Raw genomic sequence first — 24,941 nt, 5'->3', positions numbered from 1 at the left:
CCTAATGATATAAAAGCATTCAAATTTAAAATTCAAGAAAAAGAAAAAGAATTGTGTCAACTCTACAAGACAAATCTACGAGTTGCGTTCAGCCTATTGGACACAAGCAATGCGAAGTCAGAGAAGGGGTTTTAGTGTGAAATCGACATGATTGAGTTTATATTTTAGAAGTGAAGTTGATTCTGGCTGTGTTAACGAGCATCAGTTGGAGAGGGGGCAGGCGAAAAAGCAGAGGGACCAGTTAGGAGATGATTTTAACAACCTACGTAAGGAAATATGTTGGTTTAGAATAAATTGATAGCAGAGATCAGGAGAAATGGATGAATTTGAGATGTGTTCTGGAGTTAGAATAGACAGTGCTTTTCTGTATGTCCATATATAGACACTGATTGAATTTTCCTTAAAGAAATGTCTTTTAAAGAGTCACTTAAAAAAACGTAGTGAGCTGTTAGGTTTTCTTTCTTCTAACTTTAATTCCTTGTTTCTTCCAATAATATTTTTGTATGATTTTACTGTGGAATCTAAAAAACAAAACAAGTGAACAAACAGAAACAGACTCAGACACAGAACGCAAACTGGTGGTTGTCAGAGGACAGCGGGGTGGGGAGTTTGTTGAAATAGGAGAAGGCTATTAAGAGGTGCAAACTTCCAGTTATACAAGAAATAAGTCACTGGGATATAATACAGAGTGTAAGGAATATAGTCATAATATTGTAATAACTTTCTATGGTTATAAATGTATATAAATATCAAATCACTATGATGTACACCTGAAACTAACATAATCTTGTATGCCAACTACACTTCAGTTAAAAACAATAAAATAGCCGGATAAGTTTACGGTCCCCGGGAATTTGGCACACTGCTAGTGGGCGGGGCTGCACTTAGTTTCAGTTTCCTTTTCTCAGAATCTCTGAAGCCTCGAGGTTGCTGAAGAATTTTCTGCTCCTACTTTGATGCCTGCCTAGCTGTCCAGAGAGAGCAGCTGCTCTCAGCTTCAGCCCTTGTGCAGATCCTACAAACAGGTAAACGACTTGCTCCTTTCTGCTTTTCCTAGCCACTAGCAAACAACAGTCTTTAAAAAAATTTTTTTTAAAAATAATCATTTAGAAAGAAAAACTAGCTAATGATTTTTCTTGCTAGGTATTCACCCTCTATTTACTCATTTCGTGTGTAATGGAAATAAGAGGCATAAATACAAGCTTTGAGACAGTACATATTATCTGTTTTTCAATATTTAATGGAAAATGTATTTTATTTTCCACTAGATTGAGAAGTATGGCAGTGACAACTTGTTTGACATGGATGCAAGAGAAGATTCTGCAAAATCATTTTGGAGGAAAGTTTAACCTTCTCTATAAAGCTAGTGTCCATAAATTTTCCCTTGAACATTTGCTCCAGGTATGCAGTAATCAAGGACCTACTGTGACAGTGATTTATAGTAAAGATCATGTTACTGGGGCATTTATGCAGGAGGGTTACCAGGAAGGAAAGACAAGTTTCATTACCCTTTTTGCCTTACAAGAGACTAAAATTCTGGAATGTAAAATGAAACTCTGTGTACCATCTATGTTGTTTGTTACATGGACTGGATGGCACCGGCAAAAGAAATATGAATTTGGCATTGATCTAACGGGAAGAAAGTTGCATATAAGTGCAAATACAAGTAAAGAACTTGGATTACTTCAATGTGAAAGTATCTCCTTTGAGGAATGTGAAGTTTTTCAATGTGAAGGTAGGTTTAACCAGACAGGTCTATGCTATAGAGTTCTCGCTTGCATGTTTGGAGGGTTAAAGCTGACTCATCTCTGAAGGAAAAACGTCTCTTACACTTGTTCTTTTCTCCAGTTGGCCCAGACAGAACCTGGCCACCAACTGTTTGCTAAGACACAATCACAGTCAAAAGTAGTATATACAGAGTTTTCTGGAATGTGTTTGTGTGGGGAAAGGAGAAGGGGAGGAGAAGGAAGGGTGGAAGGAGAAGAGAGAAGGAGAGAAGAAAACTTGAAGACTATGAGACTCTCTTGCAGAGAAACCAGAGCTTGACGTTCACTTGATTGGTACGGGGTCCTTTCTGATGCAGTTTCCCTTTGTATCCTTTATATCAAAAGACTAAAACTAATTTACTTATTTTCCTACTAAAAAGCATTTAAATTGTTTCCAATGTTGCTGTTGTAAGCAATGATCCTGAAATATCTGTATACCTATAATTGTGCACAAAAATACTTCCTTATAGTAACTTTCTGGCGGTGGAACTGCTGTTTGCGGATTGCGTACATTTGCATTTTGAAAGACACATTTCAAAAGCTTCCAGTGTCTAATTCTATCCCCAAGAGTGGTATAGAAATGTTATTTCCCTGTATCCTTGCCAATCTTTGATATTCTCAATATTTAGAATGTTTGCCAATTTGATGGTCAAAAGATGATTTCTCCTTTTTTTTTTTACACATTCCTGATAACTAAGAAGTCTATGTGTATTGGCCATTTACTTTTTTCTATGAAACACTTGTTTATATCTATCCATTTAAAAGAAGAGCTTCTGGGAATAATATTCCTTGAGTATTTGCATATTGCAAACTAATTGTTTGTGGTCTTTATACTTAAATGACTATAAGAGTACACAATTCTTGGATCACATTTGTTTTGGGGGGGATGTTGTAATGTTTCCACAGCATTGATGTTGCTGTGAAAAACTGAAGGCCAGATTCACTTATTTTGGCTCATATCAACATTAATTACTACTTTCTATTTTTTAACTTTATGTAAGTGGAACCATACCAAAGTATGTGCTCTTATGTGTCTGGCCTCTTTCATTCACTATTATGTTTGAGAGATTGAGCTAATACAAGAGATTGGATTATAAAATCAGATCTCTACAAATCAGACATCTTACCCAGTATCGAGTATTACTAATAACTTCAAGGATAAAGGCAATCAAAAGTCTCAAAGAAGACAGAAAGTGTTCTAGGATATTCTGTGAGGCTCCTATATCCCTTCTTCTCATATTAGACATATGCTTTCTGGCTAAGAACAACAGATGGGTTTTTAAATGAAGTTTGTGGGCCACCTGACATATGGAAGAGTGGTTAGGTTATGGAACATTTATATGCTAGTGCCATGGACTGAATTGTGTCTGCCTCAAATTCCTATGTTGAAGTCCTAACCCCCCATGTGTCCTTCCTTGGAGATGAGGCCTCTAAAGAACTAATTTAGGTAAACAAGGTCATAAGAGTGAGGCCTTAATTCAACAGGATTCAGTGTCCATATAAGAAGGGACCCAAGAGAGGTCTTTCTTTCTCCCCACAAACACACAAAAAGAGGTCATGTGAGCACACAGCAAGATGGCGGCTACCTACAAGCCAAGAGAAGAGGCCTCAGAGTGAAACCTCCCTTGCCAGCACCTTGATCTTGGACTTCTTAGTCTCCAGAACTGTGAGAAATAAATTTCTGTTGTTTAAGCCCCCCAGTCCATGATATTTTGTATGGCAGCCTGAGCAAACTAAGACAATCAGCTTACATGACATTTCCCAGGAAGATGTGCCTCATAAATCCATAAAATCTGGATTTATTTATTGTAAGTAATTCTTAGCCAGGAACATCCTAATAGGGACGTTCAAGAGATAAATACTTTCCTTGCAGCAAACATCATTAGTCTATTTAGCAGGAGGTAAGAGTATTAGCATATTTATAAGGAAATTAGGCTGGGTCACTTTTCTTTCTTTCCCTGAAAGTTTTACCTGGTGAAGTGAGTGACTGCATCACAGGACAGCAGTTGTAAATCTTACCTCCCCAGTGATTCATCCACATTATTATAAGTAGCAGTTATTTATTCCCTTTCTTTTTCATATAGTATTCCATTGTAATGACTCTATCATGCTTTTTTAAAAAAATCAAGTCACTGTTGGTGGACATTTGGGTTTTCCAGTTTGGGGCTATTACAAATAATACTGCTATAAACATTCTTGTACATGTCTTTTGGTTCATGCATATACATATTTTTCAAAGAATATGAGTATGAAATTTCTGGGTCATCTAGTATGTGTATGTTCAACTTCAGTGGATGCTGACAAAGTTTTCCAACATAATCACATACCAATTGTACTACCACAAGCAGTGAATGAGAGTTTCCATCACTCTAAATCTTTCCCAAAACTTTTTATTACTGGTTTTACAATATGTAACCATTCTGGTATGTGAGCTGTGGTATGACATTTTGAGAATTTGGTTTTCTTTGATTAGACTAGCTGGTAATTTATCTATTTTACATTTTAAACCAATCAGCTACTATATTAATTTATACTTTTTTCCAATTTATAAGATTTGTCTTTGTATTTTTGTTAATTCCTTCTTACGTTTCTAAGTTTGTTCCTTTATTGTTTTCTGTTCCTATTTTCTATTTTCAAAGCTTTCTTTCCTGTTATTAGTGAAATATACTTTTATCACAAGGTTGCTATAGAGTGTTTATATTGTTGTTATTTTCTCTGTATTTACAATTGTGATTTTTTAATTTCCTTTTGTGTATTAAAGTCCTTTAAGAGAGTGCTTCACAAAATCCCCAAAGGTTGCATTTTTCTTTGTTTACACTTGTTCTTTTCTAGTTTTATTATACAGTAGTAATTGACTGCAGCCTTCACTATTTCTACTTTTGGTAATTTAAAGAAGTTTTCTTTGTAACCATGCATTGAGTCATCTTTGTAAATGTTCCACACAATATTCTTCTTTTTTAGTTTAGCTAACTGCCAGCATCACTGCACCGAATCCTTTCAGTTTTAAATTCACCATAAAAGAGTATTTCTTCCCAAGAAACAAAAGAATTCTGAGCCTGAATTTCATTGGTTCAAATGAAGTTCTCAGCCCACCCCTGGATCACTCACTGTGCTCTGATTGGCTGGGTACGAGTCCTACATTCTCATCTGGAGCCAAGAAGAAAATCAATTGGACTGAAAGTTCCAGGAGCCCCATTTGTTGGTAGCAGATTTTGGAGAAAATCTGGTGCCTATGGATTTTTCGTTTGTGTGTCTCTGCATATTATCCCTTTTTGACCTATTGGGCTGTGGAGGGAAAATAATCTTAGAGTATTCCCAGTCTTTCCATGGCCTGTCCATGCCTCTATGCCTTGCTTCTCTGATTCAGAAAAGTCCCCAGCCCTCATCTCCCGTATTGGAGTGAGCCATGCACGACTTCTGAGTTATTGGGTGAGAAAAAGTCTGCCGACACTATAGTCTTGAAGTGCCCACCTTGCCTCTAGCTCTTGACTCTTCAAATGAGATGATGCTAAGGAGATTTGTCACAATTTTTGCCACTTGGTTTTCATTATACTGCACTGTTCTCCTGGAAAGACTATTTTGGTATTTTTCCCTAGTGAGTTCATTGACATTCATTCAGTCAGCCATTCAACAACTTGCAATCTTCATTATTCTTTGATTATTTTCCTAGATATATTGAACAAAAGGAAGATGGAAGAGGTCACTGAGTAAGTCAATGTTTTTAAAGTTCTATTGTTCTGTTCATTATCTTAGACTTATTCGATTACAAATTCTGTTCAATAAAATTGGTAGCACAAATTATAACAGATAACTTGTGGATCATGAGGAAGAAAGTATAACTATACCTATAATCATAAAACAATTTGGTAATGGTAATGTTAAAACAAAAAGAATACTGAGAAGGGTGAAGACATTTCTAATATTTTATATACTTGAAGGAAAATAATTCTTTGGCTGCCTGTCTACATTTTTGCTTAGAATTCTTGCATTGACAGCTTTAACTACTTTAGGAAATTGCTGTGGAAGGGATGGTTGGCAGGTGGAAAATACCTATCTTGAGTTTCAAGAACATGTTAGAAATGGTCTACTTCCATAAACTTCAAAAGTCACACGTTTGCTGTGGTTTTTGAAGTCTATTACTGATAATTCGTCTTCATGTTTAGCATAGTTGATATTTATTCCTAGGTTTATATGATCTGGTTACTTAAATCTGAAAGGTTTTGTGTCTGATTGGCTTTAGTTAAAAGTGTTATTTTTACTTTTCCTTCTTTTACAATAGGATTTGAGGTAGGATGGTTTCACATCTTTTGTACAAGAAGGTAAACTACTAATCAAAAATAAATAATGATAGATAAGAAAAGAAAATGAATTATAGGAAAATTTATGATAAAGTCTTGCGACATAATCTCAGTCAACTGTTATAATTGTCTCGTCTAAACAGGCTCAGGGAGAGTTTATGGTCTTCCATGAGAACTTATAAGCCGTATGGAGACCTGGTTCACCAAATACGAATTCTTTTGTTGGGTCCGATTGGAGCTGGGAAGTCTAGCTTTGTCAACTCAGTGAAGTCTGTTTTCCAAGGCCGTGTAGTGCACCAGGCTTTGGTGGGCTCTGATACAACCGGGATATCTCAGAAGGTGAGCCTGTTCTAGGTAACTCAGCCTTCGCTTCTTTGTTCAAGTTAATTAGATTTGAAAAGTCTTTTGCTGGTAAACTTCATTATATATAGACTTCATCTCAATTTACAGTTTTCAAAAAAATAAACTCTTAAACTTACTTTTTTCTCCTCTGTAGTACAGGACGTATTCCATTAAGGATGAGAAGGATGGCAACTCCTTGCCGTTTATTCTCTGTGATTCCCTGGGGCTGGGTGAGGGAGAAGAAGGGCTTTGCATGGATGACGTACCCCAGATCTTAAAAGGCCATGTTTCTGACAGATACCAGGTATGATTTGGTTAACCATTGAAAAGTTATAACAGATAATTAAAATGTTTATTTCCGCCCACTATCGACATCAGGCTCTAGTTCAGCGATTCAGTATTTATTTTCTTAAACTATACTTGTTTAAAATTCTTTGTTCCTTTCTGATATTTTATTTTCCAAAGAGTTAAAACACCTGAAGGACTCTTACATCATTGGCGTCATAACAACTCTGAATGTTAAAACACACTCAATTGCCTTTGGCTGTGTGAAACAAACTATCAACTTATTCAAATAGACAGTTTTTCTTATGTAACAGGAAGCATGAAAGTAAATAGCTTTGGGCCAATGTGGTAGCTCTCTGAGGTTATTAATTTCAAGGGTCCTCCTGTTGTTCTGTTCTGAGATCCTCAGCATGGGATGATAAAGATTAAATGTTTGTGTCCCTCCAAAATTCATATATTGAAGCCCTAATCCCCAATGTGATGGCATAGGAGGTGGGGCCTTTGGGAGGTGATGAGGTCAGGAGAGTGAAGCCCTCGTGAATGGGATTAGCGGCCTTGTGAGAAAAGCACAAGGAGGTGATCGCTTTTTCAGCCATATGAGGACATAGAAAGAACATGGCTGTCTACATATCAGGAAGAGGTCCCTCACCAGTCACCAAATCTCTCAGCGCTTGATCTGGGACTTCCTAGCCTCCAGAACTCTGAGTGATAAATGCTTATTGTGAAAGCCACTCAATATGGTAATTCAGTATAGCAGTCCAAGCTGACTAAGACATGTGGCTTTTGTCTCCACGCTCTCAAGATGTTCACGCTGAGCACTGTCAGTGTTCCAGGCAAGAGGAAGGGGGAGATTAAAGAGAAGAGCCACTTTAGTCTATCCTTTTTTTGACTTTCTATTCTTTTTTGTAAACAATTTAGATCTTGAATTAATCATTAGCTTACCTTATTTTAAATGAATAGTCAAATACGCCAACATCTTTCACTGAATTTCTTTTGAAACTGCTCCTTACCAAATATAGGGAATGTTTTTTGTATCTTCTAGTTTGTTCTATTGATGTATTGATCAATACCTTTATGATATTGCTTTCATTATCATATTGTTCAATTGTTTTAATTACCATAGCAATTAATTATGTCTTGATAACTCTCTGGACAAGTCATATTCATTATTCATTTCTCACATTTGTTTTTTTTTTTTGTTGACCATTTTCACACATTTACTTTTCCAAGTGAGTTTGTTTGTGCTTGATTTGTTTGTTTGTGTTTGATTTGTTGATGCTTTGATTGAAATTACCTTAAAATTTTGTATTTAGAGTTGATTTACATCTTTACACATCTAGTGTTCCTATCCAGAAACACAACATTTTTTTTCTATTCAGGCAAGTTTCTTTCATTCCTCAGTATAGAGTTATTTGTAGAATTAGTTAAGTTTATTTTATTTCTTTTTTCTTTTTTTTGTGAGGGATATTGACCCTGAGCTAAGATCTGTTACCAATATTCTTTTTTTTGCTTGAGGAAGATTGTTGCTGAGCTAACATCTGTGTCAATCTCCCACCACTTTACGTGGGATGCTGCCACAGCATGGCTCAATGAGCAGTGCCAGGTCTGTGCCCTGGATCCGAACCTGTGAACCCCAGGCTGCTGAAGCAGAGTGTGCAAACTTAACCACTATGCCACTAGGCTGGCCATAGCTTTATTTTTAAATATACTTTTTTTTTTTTTTTTAAAAAAAACCCTTTATTATAGAGAATTTTAAACTTGTACAAAAGTAGACAAAATAATTTAATGAATTTTCATTTACTCAGCTTCAAAATTTTTGACTCATAGCCAGTTTTGTTTCATCTATATATATCGGCTTTCTCCTCTCCTGTATTATTTGGGAACAAATTTAAGTCATAACATCTCATCCATAAATGACTAAACATTTATATACATAGGGACATATGTATCTTTTAATAAACACAGCCATACTGTTACCTCATCTAAAATTAATAATTGTCCCTTAATTTATCAAATGTCACTCAATATTCAACTTTCTAATTGTCTTATAAGCAGGTTAGAAACATCTTTTTTCAGCAGTTTGTTTGAAAAATAGTTCAAGTAAATTTATTCGGCCTTTTTTTTTGCTTGGGGAAGATTAGCCCTGAGCTACCATCTGTGCCAATCTTCCTCTATTTTGTATGTGGGTTGTTGCTACAGCATGGCTGATGAGTGGTGTAGGTCCAGGCCTGGGATCTGAACCTGCAAACCCAGGTCACTGAAGTGGAGCACGTAGAATCTAACCACTAGGCAACCAGGCCAGCCCTATTTAGTCTCTCTTAACCTGTACATTCTGCCTCTATCTCTTTTGGCATTTCTCCTTGCAATTTGTTTTTAAGAAATCTGGTTGTTTGTTCTGTAGACTTCCCCATAGTCTGATCTTTGTTGTTTGCATCTGTTGATGTAGTTTTCCATGTATCCTGAAAAATCGATCGTTGACTCTAGAGGCATGTTCAGACTCAGCTTCTGCTTCATAGATGGCACTGTGTTCTTCCATGAGGAGGCACACAATTTTGAATTTTCTTGCTTTTTTAATATTAGTGTTCATTAATGTTCAATACTGCACCCATTTATTTATTAGAGTGTGAAAATAGTGATATTCTATCTCTATCATTCCTTCATTTCACATATGAAAGAGAAACTTCCCCTTATGCACATTTGATTACTTAGTGGTACAGTTGATATATGAAAAACAGGATGTATGCTTGATTTTTTTTCCTTTTTTATGAATTTTTGAAATAATAACTTGGTTTCTTTGTATCTGCCAGTAATGACTAGTGATTATTTCATTATCATTATGAACTCATGAATTGAACATAGTTGATGTGTTTCAATCTGTTGTAATTTTTCTCCATGCCATTGTCAAATGTAACATCTTTGACCAGAGGGAACCTCTGCAATTTGGATCTTGAATCCTTTTGACATGAATCTAAACATCTCCTATATTCTTTGATTTCTGGTATGACTAGATATCCAAGCCACGTCTTGTATGTTTGCAGCCCCAGATTTTGAATCAGTTATTTCTCTAAGAAGTCTTGGTTTGGGTTCATAGCATTGTTCATTGCTACTTGGTTGCTCATTGGTTTTTGCCCTTTTCAGTGGACAGAGCTAAAAAAGATATGTTTTTATGGTAAAATATGTTGTAAATTCATTCAGAAACTCCTCATTCAAATTCAAGCCTAGACAGTTTTTGCTTAGTCTCTTCTGTCTTGCATCTGTGTCTGCTTTCTCCCAAATAGAGAATCTGTGTTTTCAAGAGATGACAGAATATCGTGTAACAACTCATTTGTTTTATTTCACACAATATTCACTGTAATTTCAGAATAAAAGCTTGAATGCTACTGTGAACTATCTAATCATAATCATATTTAATATCAATAATCACAATCAAAATTATAAACGATTCAAAAATTTTAGCAGATTTTTTATATGGTCTTTAGGGTGTCTCAAGCAGTAAGAGTATACAAATTACTGTGTTTTAAAGTCAATCAGAAATGATTTTTCTCTGCATAGTTATGACCTCAACTGGATGTGAAAGTTCACTTGTTTAATTTAATTTAGGAATTGCTTTTTAAATTTAATCTTGTTTTATATTTATAATTTATATAGTTCTAAAGCCAAATCTACAAAAAAGGGTGTATTCAAAGAATTCATCTTCTCTCTGTGTCCCTTCAAACACATTTCTCCTCTCTTTCTATAAGTAACCATATAAAAATGTATGGTTTTCTTCCTTTTTTTAATATATAAGAAAATACTTATAGATTTGTGGTTCCGCCTTTCTTGGAGCAGTGAAAGAATACTATATGTTATTGAGCTATCAGAATTTTGCCACTACAAATAGTCCTGAAGTTACTGGCTTTGTACAAATATCATTTCATGTTTTCGCGAGTGTATCTGTGGGACAAACTCCCAGCAGAGGGATTGCTAGTTCAAGAGTAACAGCATCTCATTTTGAACCACTTTTTCTCTTTGTGTTCTGCCTGATGATACCAGATTTCTGTCTGAGTGCTCTCACCTCTACCTTTGCCCATGTTGCTTCTTCTATCTAGAGTTCTTTCTGCCGTATCTTTATCGCCTTTATCAGACTAACTCTCTCTATATTTTAGCTCTCAGATTGCATGTTCTCTTCTTGCGGAAGCTTTACCTGACTAGGTGAAAGGACTGCTGGCTTCTGCGTAATGACTTTGTTCTCTACCAGATTGTTAGCCTCATAATATTAGCGACTTGTCTCTTTTGTTCACTGTGTCATTCACTATCATGGTGCCCAGTACATAGTATGTACTGATAAATATTCACTGAATTAATATGTTTCTTTTTGTTTACCTTACAGTTTAACCCCATGAAACCAATCACACCAGGTCATGATAACTATGTTGACTCCCCATTGCTGAAAGACAGAATTCATTGTGCAGCATTTGTGTTCAATGTCAACTGTATTGAATACCTCTCTGATGAGATGGTGGCAAAGATCAGAAGAGTTCGAAGGAAGCTGATAGAGTGTGGTGAGTCTCCTTTCACTTTACTACTATGGGAAATTGATTAGACCATATTGTAGAATGGTTTTGGACAGGATGAAGAATTTAAGAAATTACGTATGTGAATCTTCTTTGGTCCATCAGCACGGTTCAATCAAATCAAGTACTCACTAGCTGTATGACTTTGTGCAAGTGACTAAAGGCTTTGGAGAAGGTAAACAAGATTAGGAAATTAGGGTGTCCCATGCTGGCTTTTCTTGGCTTTATTATCCGCTCTGTTTGGCCAAGAGCTAGTTTATCACAACTTTGATTAAGTTAGAGGCAGGGAGTGGTTGACTTACCTGCTGATTGAAATTGAAAATCTCTCAAGGGTGGTGTGCAAGGAGGTGCTCGCCAATATTGTGACATAGGAGCAGTTTATTTGTGATGCTTTGACACATCCTATCTCTTTGAGTCCCCTTCTGCTCCATCTTGTTTACTAGAACCCTTTGATCTTTTCTCTAGTCTCCACAAAACCACAACTGTTTGTATAAGATATGAAATCAATCAACAATATTGTAGCATAAGTTTTAGTTACCTTTTCCAAGAAGTGGTTTCACTTGAAGCCTCATTTTTACCATGGAAGGCAATGAAGGGAATTTTCTATGTTAGAATTCTAGATATTAGATATTAATGGGTAGTCCAGGGGAACATTTTGTGGGGGCTGGGGCACCTTCCCACATCTCTGAAATTTTTTCGTAGATAGCCTATTGCATAACTGATAGCTGATTAACTAAAAAATGCTGATGCTGTCTATAATAATAAAAGCAATATATATCTGTTTGCCATAGGTTTGGTACATTTGGTTTTGCTCACTCATGTGGATAGCATGGATCTGATTACAAAAGATGACCTTATAGACATAAACAGATGTCTGCCTGTGAAGTCCCAGGTAAAGAATGACGCCCTTTGTAAACATTTTCTGGGGCATGCCACTATAATCACATGATATTACTGTGCATAAAAATAAAAAGAGACACTTACTGAATTTAAGAAGAATTGAAACAATTGCTTGGATAATTCAGACTCACTTCCCAAGTTTTAAAAATTAAATATATATTTATCTTTACACCGATACAGATAATTCCATTCATTACAATTCAATTCAATTAAGTTCAAGAAATATTTATTGATTACCTTTAACGATCGAGCCAGTGTGATAACCTCTAATCAGATACACAGATAATTAAAACAATTCCCCTGCACTGGAAAGCTTACAATTTTATAGGTGGAGGTGAGGGGATGGGGGAGTGGGATAAGAAAAAGTTGAAAAAGTAATATGATATGATTGAATATGATAAATATCATGAAAAGACTGAAAATAAAATGCTTTGAAAGTTTAGAGGAGGAAAATATTGTGTTAAAGGCAATAGGGGAAAATTTCATTACTGAGATGGCACTAGGAAATGGCTCTCAAGGAGCCAGAGTATTTCAGAAAGTGAAGAAACAAAAAGGGGGAAAAATTCAGGCCGTGGGGACAGCATCAGTCAATACATCAACGCAGGAGAGGGCAGTGTGTATGGGAAGCATGGAGCTGTTCAGTTTAGTGGAGGGCTGAATCCTTGCGGGGGGAGATGAAGTGAGAAGGTTACCTTGGCATGAGGAGACTTAATAAGATGCATTATGGGGAATCATAGCAATTTTTTGAAAGAGTAGTGATATGACCAAAGTTAAGCTTCACAAAAATTAATCTGCCACATGTATGCAGAATAGATTGCAGTCAAAAAGAACCCGGAGGTGAGATCATCAGTTGGAAGGATGTGATGATAGCTGATATTTGTTGAGCACTAAATATGAGATAGCTTTTCTTATTCAATGCTTATAACAACTCTATGGGATGGGTACAGTCATCACCACATTTTATAGACGATAAAACGAAAACACACGGAGTAAAGCATTTGCCAATGTTTATTGACAGTGCTAAGAGGGGACAGAGCCCTATTTGGAACCCAGGAAGTCTAGCTTCTCAGATAAACTAGTCTAAGCTAGAATTAAACATCAACATTAAACTAGTCTAGTAAAATCGACTTATCCTGAGAATAACTTTTAAAAGGAAACTGAAGGAGATTATGGACTTTGGTGTAATGGTATTAAAAATGCTTTGATTTCAAAGTAGTTTATATAGAACTATTAGTTACCTTTTATTTCTAATTCATGTTGAATCTATTACATGTATTCTAAATGAAAATTAGCAGTGATATTAGAGCTTGATTTGTGAGGTTTTTTAAGAAAGTACTTAATTGGGCCAGATCTCTATCTCCATTTTTCCCAACAAGAAAAGTATTGGCAAGCTCCTACTTTTTTGTTACTGCTTTCATAGTTTATATTGGCATAAAATAGTATTTTTAACTCTCGAGATTTCTGAGTTTTAATTTCTGTATTGCAGCTGGAGGCCGTTCACAAAGCACTTGGATTTCCTCTTTCTGACATTTTGCTGGTTAGTAATTATACTTCTGAGTGGGAGCTGGACCCTCTAAAGGACAATCTGATCCTCTTTGCACTGAGACATATGCTGTGGGCAGCAGATGACTTCCTGGAGGATTTGCCTCTTGAAGAAACAAGGGAGATGCTTTTGGCGGTGTAGAAACTTGAAGGCATCAGCTCCGTGGCTACTTCCCGCTTGAATCTATTGGGTACGTGGCAGTTCTCTGTCTCTGTAAGTTGTTGCCGTGTGAATAGTCCTGCCCTTTAAGCCAATGGCTGGATGCATCTTTTCCCTTGACATTTCCTGATTCCTTACCCCTATGGTAGATTCTAGGGCATCTGTACTACTTCTCTTCCCTCTTGACTTGTTTTAAAATGAAGTTTTTGAAATGATCCACTTCTGCCATTCCCACTGTCTGAACATCGCAAGCGTATCCTTGCTCCCTTCCCTCAAAATGTGCTTCTTTGCTTGGGATCTAGAACTGGATTGGATCAGCATTTTTCCTGATCAGATGTGATCTTTGATTATTTGCCCTTCCTTGGGACCTCATGCTTTTACCTTTTTTGATTTGACTGTTTTGACAGCTATCCCTCCTCAGGCTCCCTCTTAATGCAGTGTGGGAAGCTCTCATACTACCAGTTTTGCTTTCCTGATTCTGCTCTCTTGGTTTCTCCATTTCTTCTGTTCCTCGTGATACATGCACTCCCAAAGTCAGGGCTGGCTCAGATCTCTGTAGCCCAATGTTCATCTTCCCTCTGGTTGCTTATCCCTAAATAATCCATTAAGAATATTTTGTTTATCTTTTCTCAGAGATTCCTGAGAAAGGAATTATCAAGTGCGCAAAAGAAGATAATAAATATGTGAACCCTTTGCATATTATTAATTTTTATCTCATCATAGAAGAGTGAAATTGAGAAATAAGGAAACAGGAAAAAGAGAAGTAGCTGAAACTGAAGGGGGATATTTTATTTATGTCTGCAGTGAAGATGCACATACAAAATTGTAATACCTATAAATAACTAGGAGCAGCAGGATTTGAAGTCACCTATTGTGAAAAAACAGTCATAATTTCTTTTGGACTTATGTTTTGTTTCTGTAAAAAATTAAAATTTCTTTTCATAATACTTGAGTCTAACTTGAGTGTGTATGTGTGATTTTGGAAAAAGTTTATTTTAATGTGAATTGCCAGCATCTTCTCATCTTTTTCTCCTTCATCTTAGTTTTGCATTTTTATTTTACTTCTGAAGTACTCGCTTTTATTCTCTTTGGGTTCCCAGTTAATGTCGTATTCTTTAACCTTAAGCCATTTTTTTGTTTCATATTCTAACCCCTCTTCCAGGCTGTGGCAGTTAATATTAATGAATTCCACAGGACTGAAAGTGAAAGGGGCTATAGTTTGATTCTCATGACCTGGTGTGATTGGTTTCATGGGGTTAAACTGTAAGGTAAACAAAAAGAAACATATTAATTCAGTGAATATTTATCAGTACATACTATGTACTGGGCACCATGATAGTGAATGACACAGTGAACAAAAGAGACAAGTCGCTAATATTATGAGGCTAACAATCTGGTAGAGAACAAAGTCATTACGCAGAAGCCAGCAGTCCTTTCACCTAGTCAGGTAAAGCTTCCGCAAGAAGAGAACATGCAATCTGAGAGCTAAAATATAGAGAGAGTTAGTCTGATAAAGGCGATAAAGATACGGCAGAAAGAACTCTAGATAGAAGAAGCAACATGGGCAAAGGTAGAGGTGAGAGCACTCAGACAGAAATCTGGTATCATCAGGCAGAACACAAAGAGAAAAAGTGGTTCAAAATGAGATGCTGTTACTCTTGAACTAGCAATCCCTCTGCTGGGAGTTTGTCCCACAGATACACTCGCGAAAACATGAAATGACATATGTACAAAGCCAGTAACTTCAGGACTATTTGTAGTGGCAAAATTCTGATAGCTCAATAACATATAGTATTCTTTCACTGCTCCAAGAAAGGCGGAGCCACAAATCTATAAGTATTTTCTTATATATTAAAAAAAGGAAGAAAACCATACATTTTTATATGGTTACTTATAGAAAGAGAGGAGAAATGTGTTTGAAGGGACACAGAAAGAAGATGAATTCTTTGAATACACCCTTTTTTGTAGATTTGGCTTTAGAACCATATAAATTATAAATATAAAACAAGATTAAATTTAAAAAGGAATTCCTAAATTAAATTAAACAAGTGGACTTTCACATCCAGTTGAGGTCATAACTATGTAGAGAAAAATCATTTCTGATTGACTTTAAAACACAGTAATTTGTATACTCTTACTGCTTGAGACACCCTAAAGACCATATAAAAATTCTGCTAAAATTTTTGAATCGTTTACAATTTTGATTGTGATTATTGATATTAAATATGATTATGATTAGATACATATGTGTACTCTGAAAACTGTAAGACACTGACAAAAGAAAGTGAAGACAACACAAATAAATGGAAAGATACACCATGCTCATTACTTTGAAGGATTAATTGTTAAAATGTTCATACCACCCAAAGCAATCTACAGATTCAATGCAGTCCCTAATAAAATACCAATGGCAGTTTTCACAAAACTAGAATAAAGAATCCTAAAATTTGCATGGAACCATAAAAGAGCCTGAATAGCCAAAGCAATCTTGAGAATGAAGAACAAAGCCGAAGGTATCACAATCTGATTTCAAAGTATAGCACAAAGCTATGGCGATAAAACAGTATGGTACTGGCATGAAAACAGATACATAGACCAATGGAATGGAATAGACAGCCCAGAAATAAACTCATGCGTATATGGTCAATTAATCTATGACATAAGAGGCGAGAATATACAATGGGGAAAAGACAATCTCTTCAATAAGTGGTGCTGGGAAAACTGGACAGCTACCTTCAAAAGAAAAACTGGACCGCTATCTTACACTAGATATGAAAATAAATTCAAAACCGGGGCTGGCCCTGTGGCATGGTGGTTAAGTTTGGTGCACCTTGCTTCAGGGGCCCAGAGTTCTTGGGTTTGGATCCCAGGTGCAGACCTACACCACTTGTCAGCCATGCTGAAGTGTTGACCCACATACAAAATAGAGGAAGACTGGCACAGATGTTAGCTCAGGAGTAATCTTCCTCAAGCAAAAAAAGAGGAAAATTGATAGCAGATGTTAGCTCAGGGCGAGCTTTCCTCACCAAAACAACAACAACGAAATAAAAAATAGGTTTTTTTATTTAAAAAAATAGGTAAAAAAAAATATATAAAAAATAGGTTCAAAATGGATTAAAGACATGAATGTAAGACCTGAAATCATAAAACTCCTAGAAGAAAACATAGGCAGTCAGTTCTTTGACATCAGACTTAGCAATATGTTTTTGGACTGGTCTCCTCAGGCAAGGGCAACAAAAGCAAAAACAAACAGAATGACATCAAACTGAAAAGCTTTTGCATAGCAAAGGAAACCATCAACAAAAAAAATTGGCAAACTACTGAATGGGAGAAGATATTTGCAAATCATACACTCTACAAGGGGTTAATATCCAAAATATATAAACAACTTGCACAACTTAATATTTAAAAAACAAGTAACCCAATGAAACAATGGGCAGAGGACTTGAATAGACGTTTTTCAAAGAAGATATACAGATGGGCAACAGACATATAAAAAGGTGGTCAACATCACTAATCATCAGGGAAATGCAAATCAAAACCACAATGAGATATCACCCCACACCTACCAGAATGGTTATTATCAAAAGACAAAGAATAACTAATGTTGGTGAGGATGTGGAGAAAGGGAATCCTCATACGCTGTTGGTAGGAATGTAAATTGGTGTAGCCACTATGGAAAACAGTATGCTGGCTCCTCAAAAAACTAGTAATAGAAATAACATATAATCCCACAATTCGACTTCTGGGTATTTATCCAATGAAAATGAAAACACTAATTCGAATATGCACCCCTATGTTCATTGCAGCATTATTTATAGTAGCCAAGATATGGAAGCATCCTAGTGTCCATTGATAGATGAACGGATAAAGAAGACGTAGGATACATATACAAGGAAATGCCGCTCATCCATAAAAACGAATGAAATCTTATCATTTGCAACAACATGGATGGACCTGGAAGGTATTATGCTGGGTGAAATAAATCAGACAGAGAAAGACAAATACCATATGATTTCACTTATATGTAGAATCTAAAAATCAAAACAAATGAACACACAAAACAAAACAGAAACAAATTCATTGACGCAGGAAACAAACTAGTGGTTACCAGAGTGGGGGGGTTGGGCAGGCAGGTGAGATAGGTGATGGAGATTAAGAGGGACAAATGTCTGGTTATGAAATAAATGTCAGGAGGATGTAATGTAAAGCATAGGGAATATAGTTAGTGACAACGTAATAACTTTGTATGGTGACAGGTGGGAACTGGACCTAGCATAGTGATCATTTCATAATGTATGTAAATATTGAATCACTGTGACGTACACTTGAAACTAATAGGATATTGTATTTCCATTATACCTCAATAAAAAATTAATGAATTAAGCCTTTTAAAATTTTTAAACTCCATGTAGAAATTTAATATATTTAATTTCCTATTTTAGTGCTTCAATCATTAGATTAAACCTTCCTTAGGACTAAATGACTCTTAAGGATCTAATATTTTGACATTAAAATCATAAAAAACCTAAAGTTATTCTAAATTTACCAATATATTACACAAATTTAGTCAGATTTCAACTTAAATTGACAAGTTCAAATTAATTACTCAGATATTTTAAATGAGAGACTTGACCTGTTAGTACCTTATATTTGATTAACTCTTTCTGCCTAAGAAACCACTCTAAAATATAGTGGCTTAAACAAGAATCGTCTATTATCATCTGTGTCTGAGGACTGGCTGCAGGTGGGTTATTCCAGTACAGGCTCAGCTGAGTGGCTCCGCTTTATGCTATGGCTGTTGAGGTGGGTTGGAGGGGCTGTTCCACTCCAGCTTTCTGATGCCCAGATTAAAGAGATAGTAGCCTCCTGCTGGGAGTTCTTCTTGTTGTGTGGCAGAACTGCAAGAAGGCCAGGGGAACTGTGCAAGGTCCTTTAAAGCCCAGGCTTGTGACTAACACATCACCACTTCTGCCCACCTGCCACCAGCTAATGCAAGTCATATGAGTAAACCAAAATGAAGAGGCTGAAAAATCCCATCCACCCACAGTGAGTTTATGGCAAGTGTGTGATTGCAGACAGAAGTGAAGAGTTGCAACAAATAACGTATGTATATGTCTATCTATTACATATACAGGGTAAGAAGTTGTACAGTTTCCTTTGTATGCTTTGTTTTCCATTTCATATCAAAAGAAAGCCAGGCTTAGTTGGCTTTCTCAGGGGAACAACAACAACATACATTCTCCATCCTCTCTCAAAGGTACTCGTATTCTCTAGTGTACTGGCATAACCTAATAAGACAAGATTTATACTCGATCATTATCAAAAGTGAGTTGATTCATTACTATGGTGCTATCATGACAGCTTCGCTATCAGAAAAGAAAGCCAGGGAAGAAATAAGCACTGCGGTAACTTATTCAAGTAAATTTTAAGGGAAAAACTTGGGCTGGGATCACAGGAGACTTTCCAGAGACAGTTCAGAATATATATATATATATATTATCTTTATGCATGCGTACAGTGCTATTGCCAGGCCTTACTAACTAGAAAGAGGCTCAATGGCTTGTAGGGATATTTGGATTTTGGAGGGTATGTATGTTGCACCAGAGATATTATTAGCCTTTAAAATATCAAGTGACCAAAAAGAAATTTGAGTTTGAATGGGATCTGGAGCAAAAGAGGCTTTGAGAGATTTATGAAGGAAGAGCTGTAGCTCAAGTACAAAATCAAAGCCATGTAATGCTGATACACAAATTATTTTGAAAGTATCTACTATGCTGACACATGCAGACTAAATTCTCTGGGAGAAGTCTATAATCACTCCCATTCGGTGACTACTCATATATTTGAACTTGCAAGTTACCTGACGGCAATAGTTAGATGTAGTCACTCCAAGGGCCCAGTGTTAACCTGCAACTGGGCTTTAGTGAAGATAGTTTCAATTATTGAAGGACATCAAATAAGTCTGAGACCCAAAATACTTATTATATTATGGATAATGTCAGAGAGATATTCCAATAATGATGGATCAGCTCCAGTGATGGATAACATGGAAATGAAGTAGTAACTGGAGGTGGCTCCTAGAAAGTACATTGTATCCATGAACAGGTTGCAACTCTGCCTTTGAGACAGATGAATGAGCCATCAGAAAAATTGTTAGTTTCTATTGTTGAAAAGTCTGAACTTATGATTCTCATTCTACTAAAATAACACAAGCTTCCTGGTTGACTGATGGAAGTCCCCTAATTGAGGGATGGGATGCTTCCTGTTTGTGCAAACTTCTTTCAACATAGGGCTCCACCTAACCCACCAACGTGCCTGTCTCAACAAGAACATGAAGAACTGGCTGGCTTGACTGGGTCAATATAAGGTAAGAAAATCGTTGGGGAGGTTTTTGATATATGGTGTTAGGGCTAAAGAGAAGAGTGATGATGTAATCACACAACTCTACTTCCAACAGAAATTATTTTTTATCTTGCTAGATCCAACTGCATCAGTTTGAGGATTATAATAGATAGAGGGAGGCACTGATACTCAGGAAACTATTTCAATTCCTATGAATTTGACTTGCATACTGATAAGAAAATAAGGGACTTGATAGTCACTCATCTTGTATGTCTAAACTAGGACTAAGTGCTGCTCTGTTGCCTAGAAGTAGAGTAGTCCCATCACTACTTGCCTTTCCTTCTTCCTGGGAATGGACAGAAGGGGAAGCCCTGGCAGAGATATTCCAGCTTTCTGCTCTTGAGGTAAGCAGTATGGAGACACATCCAGGAAATAAAATAAGTAATAAATAATTAATAAATGGAAAGCAAAGAAGGAGCTATGGCAGATGGGAAGGGAGCACATACAACGTGTAATGATACTGAGAATGGATGTATCACTCTTTTCCTGAGATAATATCTCGGAGCAAGAGAAAAACACTCTCAACTGTTTCACTCAAATATAGTGCCAAGTAATTGCCAAGTCAGAGAAAAGATCCTGGATTTTTCGTTTCCTCTGGGAAGAGAATGGCACTGAAGCCGAACTGCAAGACTGACCCATGACCTCTGATTTAGTTATTTACTGAAAAGACATCAACTACCCTTGATGAACCACCTCAATATTGATCAAAAGGAGAAAGGCATGAATGAATCTATACAGCATGTGCCATGTAATGACCTTTCAGTCAACAACAGACTGTATATACCACGGTGGTCCCATAAGATTGGTACCATGTAGCCTAGGTGTGTAGCAGGCTGTACCATCTAGGTTTGTGTAAGTACTCTCTATGATGTTTGTATGATATGACAAAATCGCCTAATGATGCATTTCTCAGGACACATCTCTATCGTTAAGTGACACGTGACTGTATACCATAAATAGGTTTATATAAATCTCACCAAAGTTGTATATAAAAGAAAGGGAATGATGATGGTAAGAATGAAGATGATGATTACGTTTCAAAGGGAAGGGGTTGTAAAGAGTGAGGGGCTCACCCGGTGCTTCTTCAGGGGCTAAAAATGTCTTTTGTTTTGAACAGGGTGATGGTGAAATGGATATTTGCTTTACAATTATTTTTAAGCTGTACATTTGTATTTTATGCCCTTTTCTGCACATATTTTATATTTCAAAATTAAAACAGAAAAACAAGAAGTAATGTTGCATACAAACTTTGGAATCAGAAAAAACTGGGTCTGAATCCCTATTCTGCCGCATAATTTATGATCTTTTAAAAATTTCTCATTTCCCCATCTTTCTGATGAGGATAATACTTTATTCATAGATAGGTTGTAAAAACTAACTTAGATAATATGCTAACTAGCTAACCAAAGTAGCCACTTAGAAACACAAACTCAGGTGCTCATGAATATTGCCAATCCTCTAGAACAACAAACTGATAATTTGCTATGTCTGTCGATTGTAAATTTAATTTTATTGTAGTTGAAAACAAAGATACGTCCTGGACTTGGTAGCTTATAAGAAAATGAAAAAGATTGAATGTTGAATTATCAGAGGTTTTTTTTTTCTTTTTGCTTGTTTGTTTGTTTTTTGATATGCAGTTTTAAAGAAAATACACTTTGGCTTCAAGAGAATACTGCATCTCTGATTCAAAATTTAAAACAGCGAAGAGAAACGTTATTAGATAGCTTGGTCACGTCTGCCCCCTAGTGGCCAGTGCTCTGCTAAATGGAGAGGATGCTGAGGGTAAAATTTGGAAGCCTGAATAAAAACTGCAAAGGATTCTAATTCTTAAAAAAGCGATCACAATAGAAAAATTTTAAAATTAAATAATTTTATAAAAAGTATGCAATATTTAAATGGAAGACAATTTGCTCCTGATGTTGAATATGTGATAGTACTTAGAAATGCTGTGTTCTGTGTTACCTTTTGTTACTTCTGGCATTAGATCAGACTTACTATTCATGCATGGTGGCATTTTAAGCTAACATGAATGTGTCCCATTTGAGCATGTTTGCTAATATGCATAATAGAAATTTGAATGTGTCCTACTCAGGACTTATGGTGATCAATGAGCACATAATATGGGTACTTTTGCCCTTGCTTTTCATAAATGTGATCCCCAATTACATTACTTTTGGATAATGAGTATTGAACCCACTTATACGTGAGTTAATTTGTACAGGAAAATTACACTCCTGTGGAACTGGAGAAACATTATGTTTCAAGTGCCACGTTCCTTCAATTTTAATTTATATTTGATTTAGGATTATTCTATATGAACCGAGAGTTTGCAAAGTAGTTACTATAGTAAATTGCCACAAGACCATGATAATATGCCCTGCTTCCCGGCCACTGTTTCCTTCACAGGGGTTTACAATGGATTCCCTTCAGCTACATAGTATTGAGTCTAAACTTCTTAGGATAGTTTTCCTAATCTGGACATATTTGATCTCAAACAGTAAAACAAGAGATCCACTGAGTGACTTCCTCTTCCTGACTATTTTATGCGTTCTCCTGTCTCCATGCCTTTGTTCATACTTTGGAGCAGCTACTCAATTTCTATCTGCCTTATTTTCTCATCTGGCAAATGGGGATAATTACAATACCTACCTCAGAGAGTTGTTTCGAGGATTAAATGAGATAGTCTATGTAAAGCACTTTTTGAAAAGTGTCAGAAACACAGTAAGCACTAAATAAATGCCTGTTATCATTATTCATCTTTTCCTAACCTTCCTTCTGTAGTCTTCCTCCATCTACACCCCTCCATCACCTGCCATTTGCATTCTGCTGACTCTCCGTAGATATTATTTAAGCATTATCACATTATATGTTAATTATTTAGCCACATGGACGTGCACACGGCATACTGCTTTTTGTGGGTGGGAGTACAAGTAGCACACTTACTGCACATGATGTATGTTTAATAATGTTTTGGGAGATTAAATGAAATGATTATAAAACATGAAGGTTGGTAGGATGTGAACCTGCTTCATTAAAAGCCAACTGAGAACAACAACAAACACAACTCTTTTTAAATGCAGAGGACTAAAATAGGAAAAGGCGAAGAAAGGTTGAGCTGAAGCTTACTACTCCTCCTCCTCTTGTTATTTGTCAGTCTTAATGGCCACCTGCATTCATCCCATGCCCGGCAGAAAATAGAAGCAACTCTAGGTCTTTTAAGCAAAGTAATCTAAAGTAGAAATTTGGTTATAGCAGTGATAGTAAAACTGAGAAGGACAGAGAAGCAAGCCATAGGTTAGCTGGGTAGAGGAGGCAAAACTTGACCTCCACTCATCTTAGGTTTTCAGCTGAGGCTCTTTAACAGAAAGACAGATCAACAAGAGAAAAGCAGTTTATTAACACGTACAGTGCACATCACGCGGGAGAAACCTCAACGAAAAGGAGCTCAAAGCTGTGGCTTAGAACTCCAGCGTATATAGCATCTTCAACAAAGAACAAGAAATTCATGGAGAAATCACAGAACAGAGGGAAGCAGTTTTAGGCTTCCAAGGAGGGCAAACTGTTGGAAGGTAACTATGTGGGAGGGAATTAGTGGGGCAAGTTGTGTTTGCAGATTCCCCTGGTGCTGTCTCTGGGCTGATAAGTCTATCTCCAGTAAAAGGAGAATCTATATTCTGCCTGTAGGCAGAAAAGGAGAGGGTAGAGGGTATAGAGAGAGCTTTTACTGCTTCTTAATTGCCTTCAGCTCAAAATAATTTTTTTTTTTTTTAAGATTGGCACCTGAGCTAACAACTGTTGTCAATCTTTTTTTTTTTTTTCCTGCTTTATCTCCCCAAATCACCCCCTGGTACATAGCTGTATATCTTAGTTGCAGGTCCTTCTTGTTGTGGCATGTGGGACGCCACCCCAACGTGGCCCCACGAGCGGTGCCATGTCTGTGCCAAGGAACCGAACCAGCGAAATCCTGGGCCGCTGCAGCAGAGCCCGCAAACTTAACCATTCGGCCACTGGGCCGGTCCCAGCTCAAAATAATTTTTATGTCAAAGGCTCATATTTTGGGGTAACAAATTCTGATTTCTTTCAACTAAAACAGGAATCTTCTACCACCCTTAGGGTGAAGAGAACAATGTGACAAGAAGGTGTTACCAGATCCAAGAAGCCAAAGCTCTTTGGAGGAAACTCTAACCATAGTGGGGCTTCCTAGTAAGAAGTGAGCTTGCACAGGGTGGAGGTGTCCCACGGAAGCTGGGGCTGTGAAGAAGACGCAGTTGCTGCCAGAGGTCATGCCCAAGAGTGAGAGAGAAGCAGGCATACCCTAGGATCTCCACATCCCTGCCCTCCATTCTGTAGCCAGTGTCTCACACTGGTCAAACCCAGCCATAAACCAGCTGTGGTGGGAGCCTGGAAAAGCACTCTGCAGCGGCATATAGTGCGGAATCAGATGCCTGCCAGAGGAACAGATCTGGAGGCAGAAGTGGAGCCTCTTCTTTCCTTCCACACAACTTCTGGTCTTATTTCCGTTCCTAAATGCAGGATAAATGTTCATGCCTTTACTACTCCTGCAGCGTAGAGCGCGATCTCTATGCTTTTTCCTATTGGAATTCAACAAATGGTTTAAAGCCCAATTTGAATGCCACCTCGTTATATGACTTTCCTCATCCTATCAGTTAGATAAATACCATGGGTACTT

At 36.8% G+C, this 24,941-nt stretch overlaps 1 protein-coding gene across 5 annotated transcripts; it reads left to right on the top strand.

The window, feature by feature from the left end:
* The first annotated feature begins 859 nt into the window (after positions 1 to 859).
* IFI44 (interferon induced protein 44) lies at positions 860 to 14,793 on the top strand. 5 transcript variants are annotated; one of them, XM_070266221.1, is made up of 10 exons: positions 904 to 1,025; positions 1,269 to 1,401; positions 1,609 to 1,735; positions 5,437 to 5,473; positions 6,208 to 6,403; positions 6,561 to 6,710; positions 11,061 to 11,232; positions 12,036 to 12,136; positions 13,631 to 13,877; positions 14,480 to 14,793. In XM_070266221.1, the coding sequence occupies exons 2-9, from the start codon at positions 1,279 to 1,281 to the stop codon at positions 13,826 to 13,828; spliced, it is 1,104 nt and encodes a 367-aa protein (XP_070122322.1). In that variant the 5' UTR covers positions 904 to 1,025; positions 1,269 to 1,278; the 3' UTR covers positions 13,829 to 13,877; positions 14,480 to 14,793.
* The last annotated feature ends 10,148 nt before the right edge of the window (positions 14,794 to 24,941 follow it).

Source organism: Equus caballus, chromosome 5, assembly GCF_041296265.1.
Source record: "Equus caballus isolate H_3958 breed thoroughbred chromosome 5, TB-T2T, whole genome shotgun sequence".
Classification (NCBI taxonomy): domain Eukaryota; kingdom Metazoa; phylum Chordata; class Mammalia; order Perissodactyla; family Equidae; genus Equus; species Equus caballus.
Note: the sequence above shows the minus strand (reverse complement) of the source record. Positions and strands in the feature narration are given on the sequence as shown.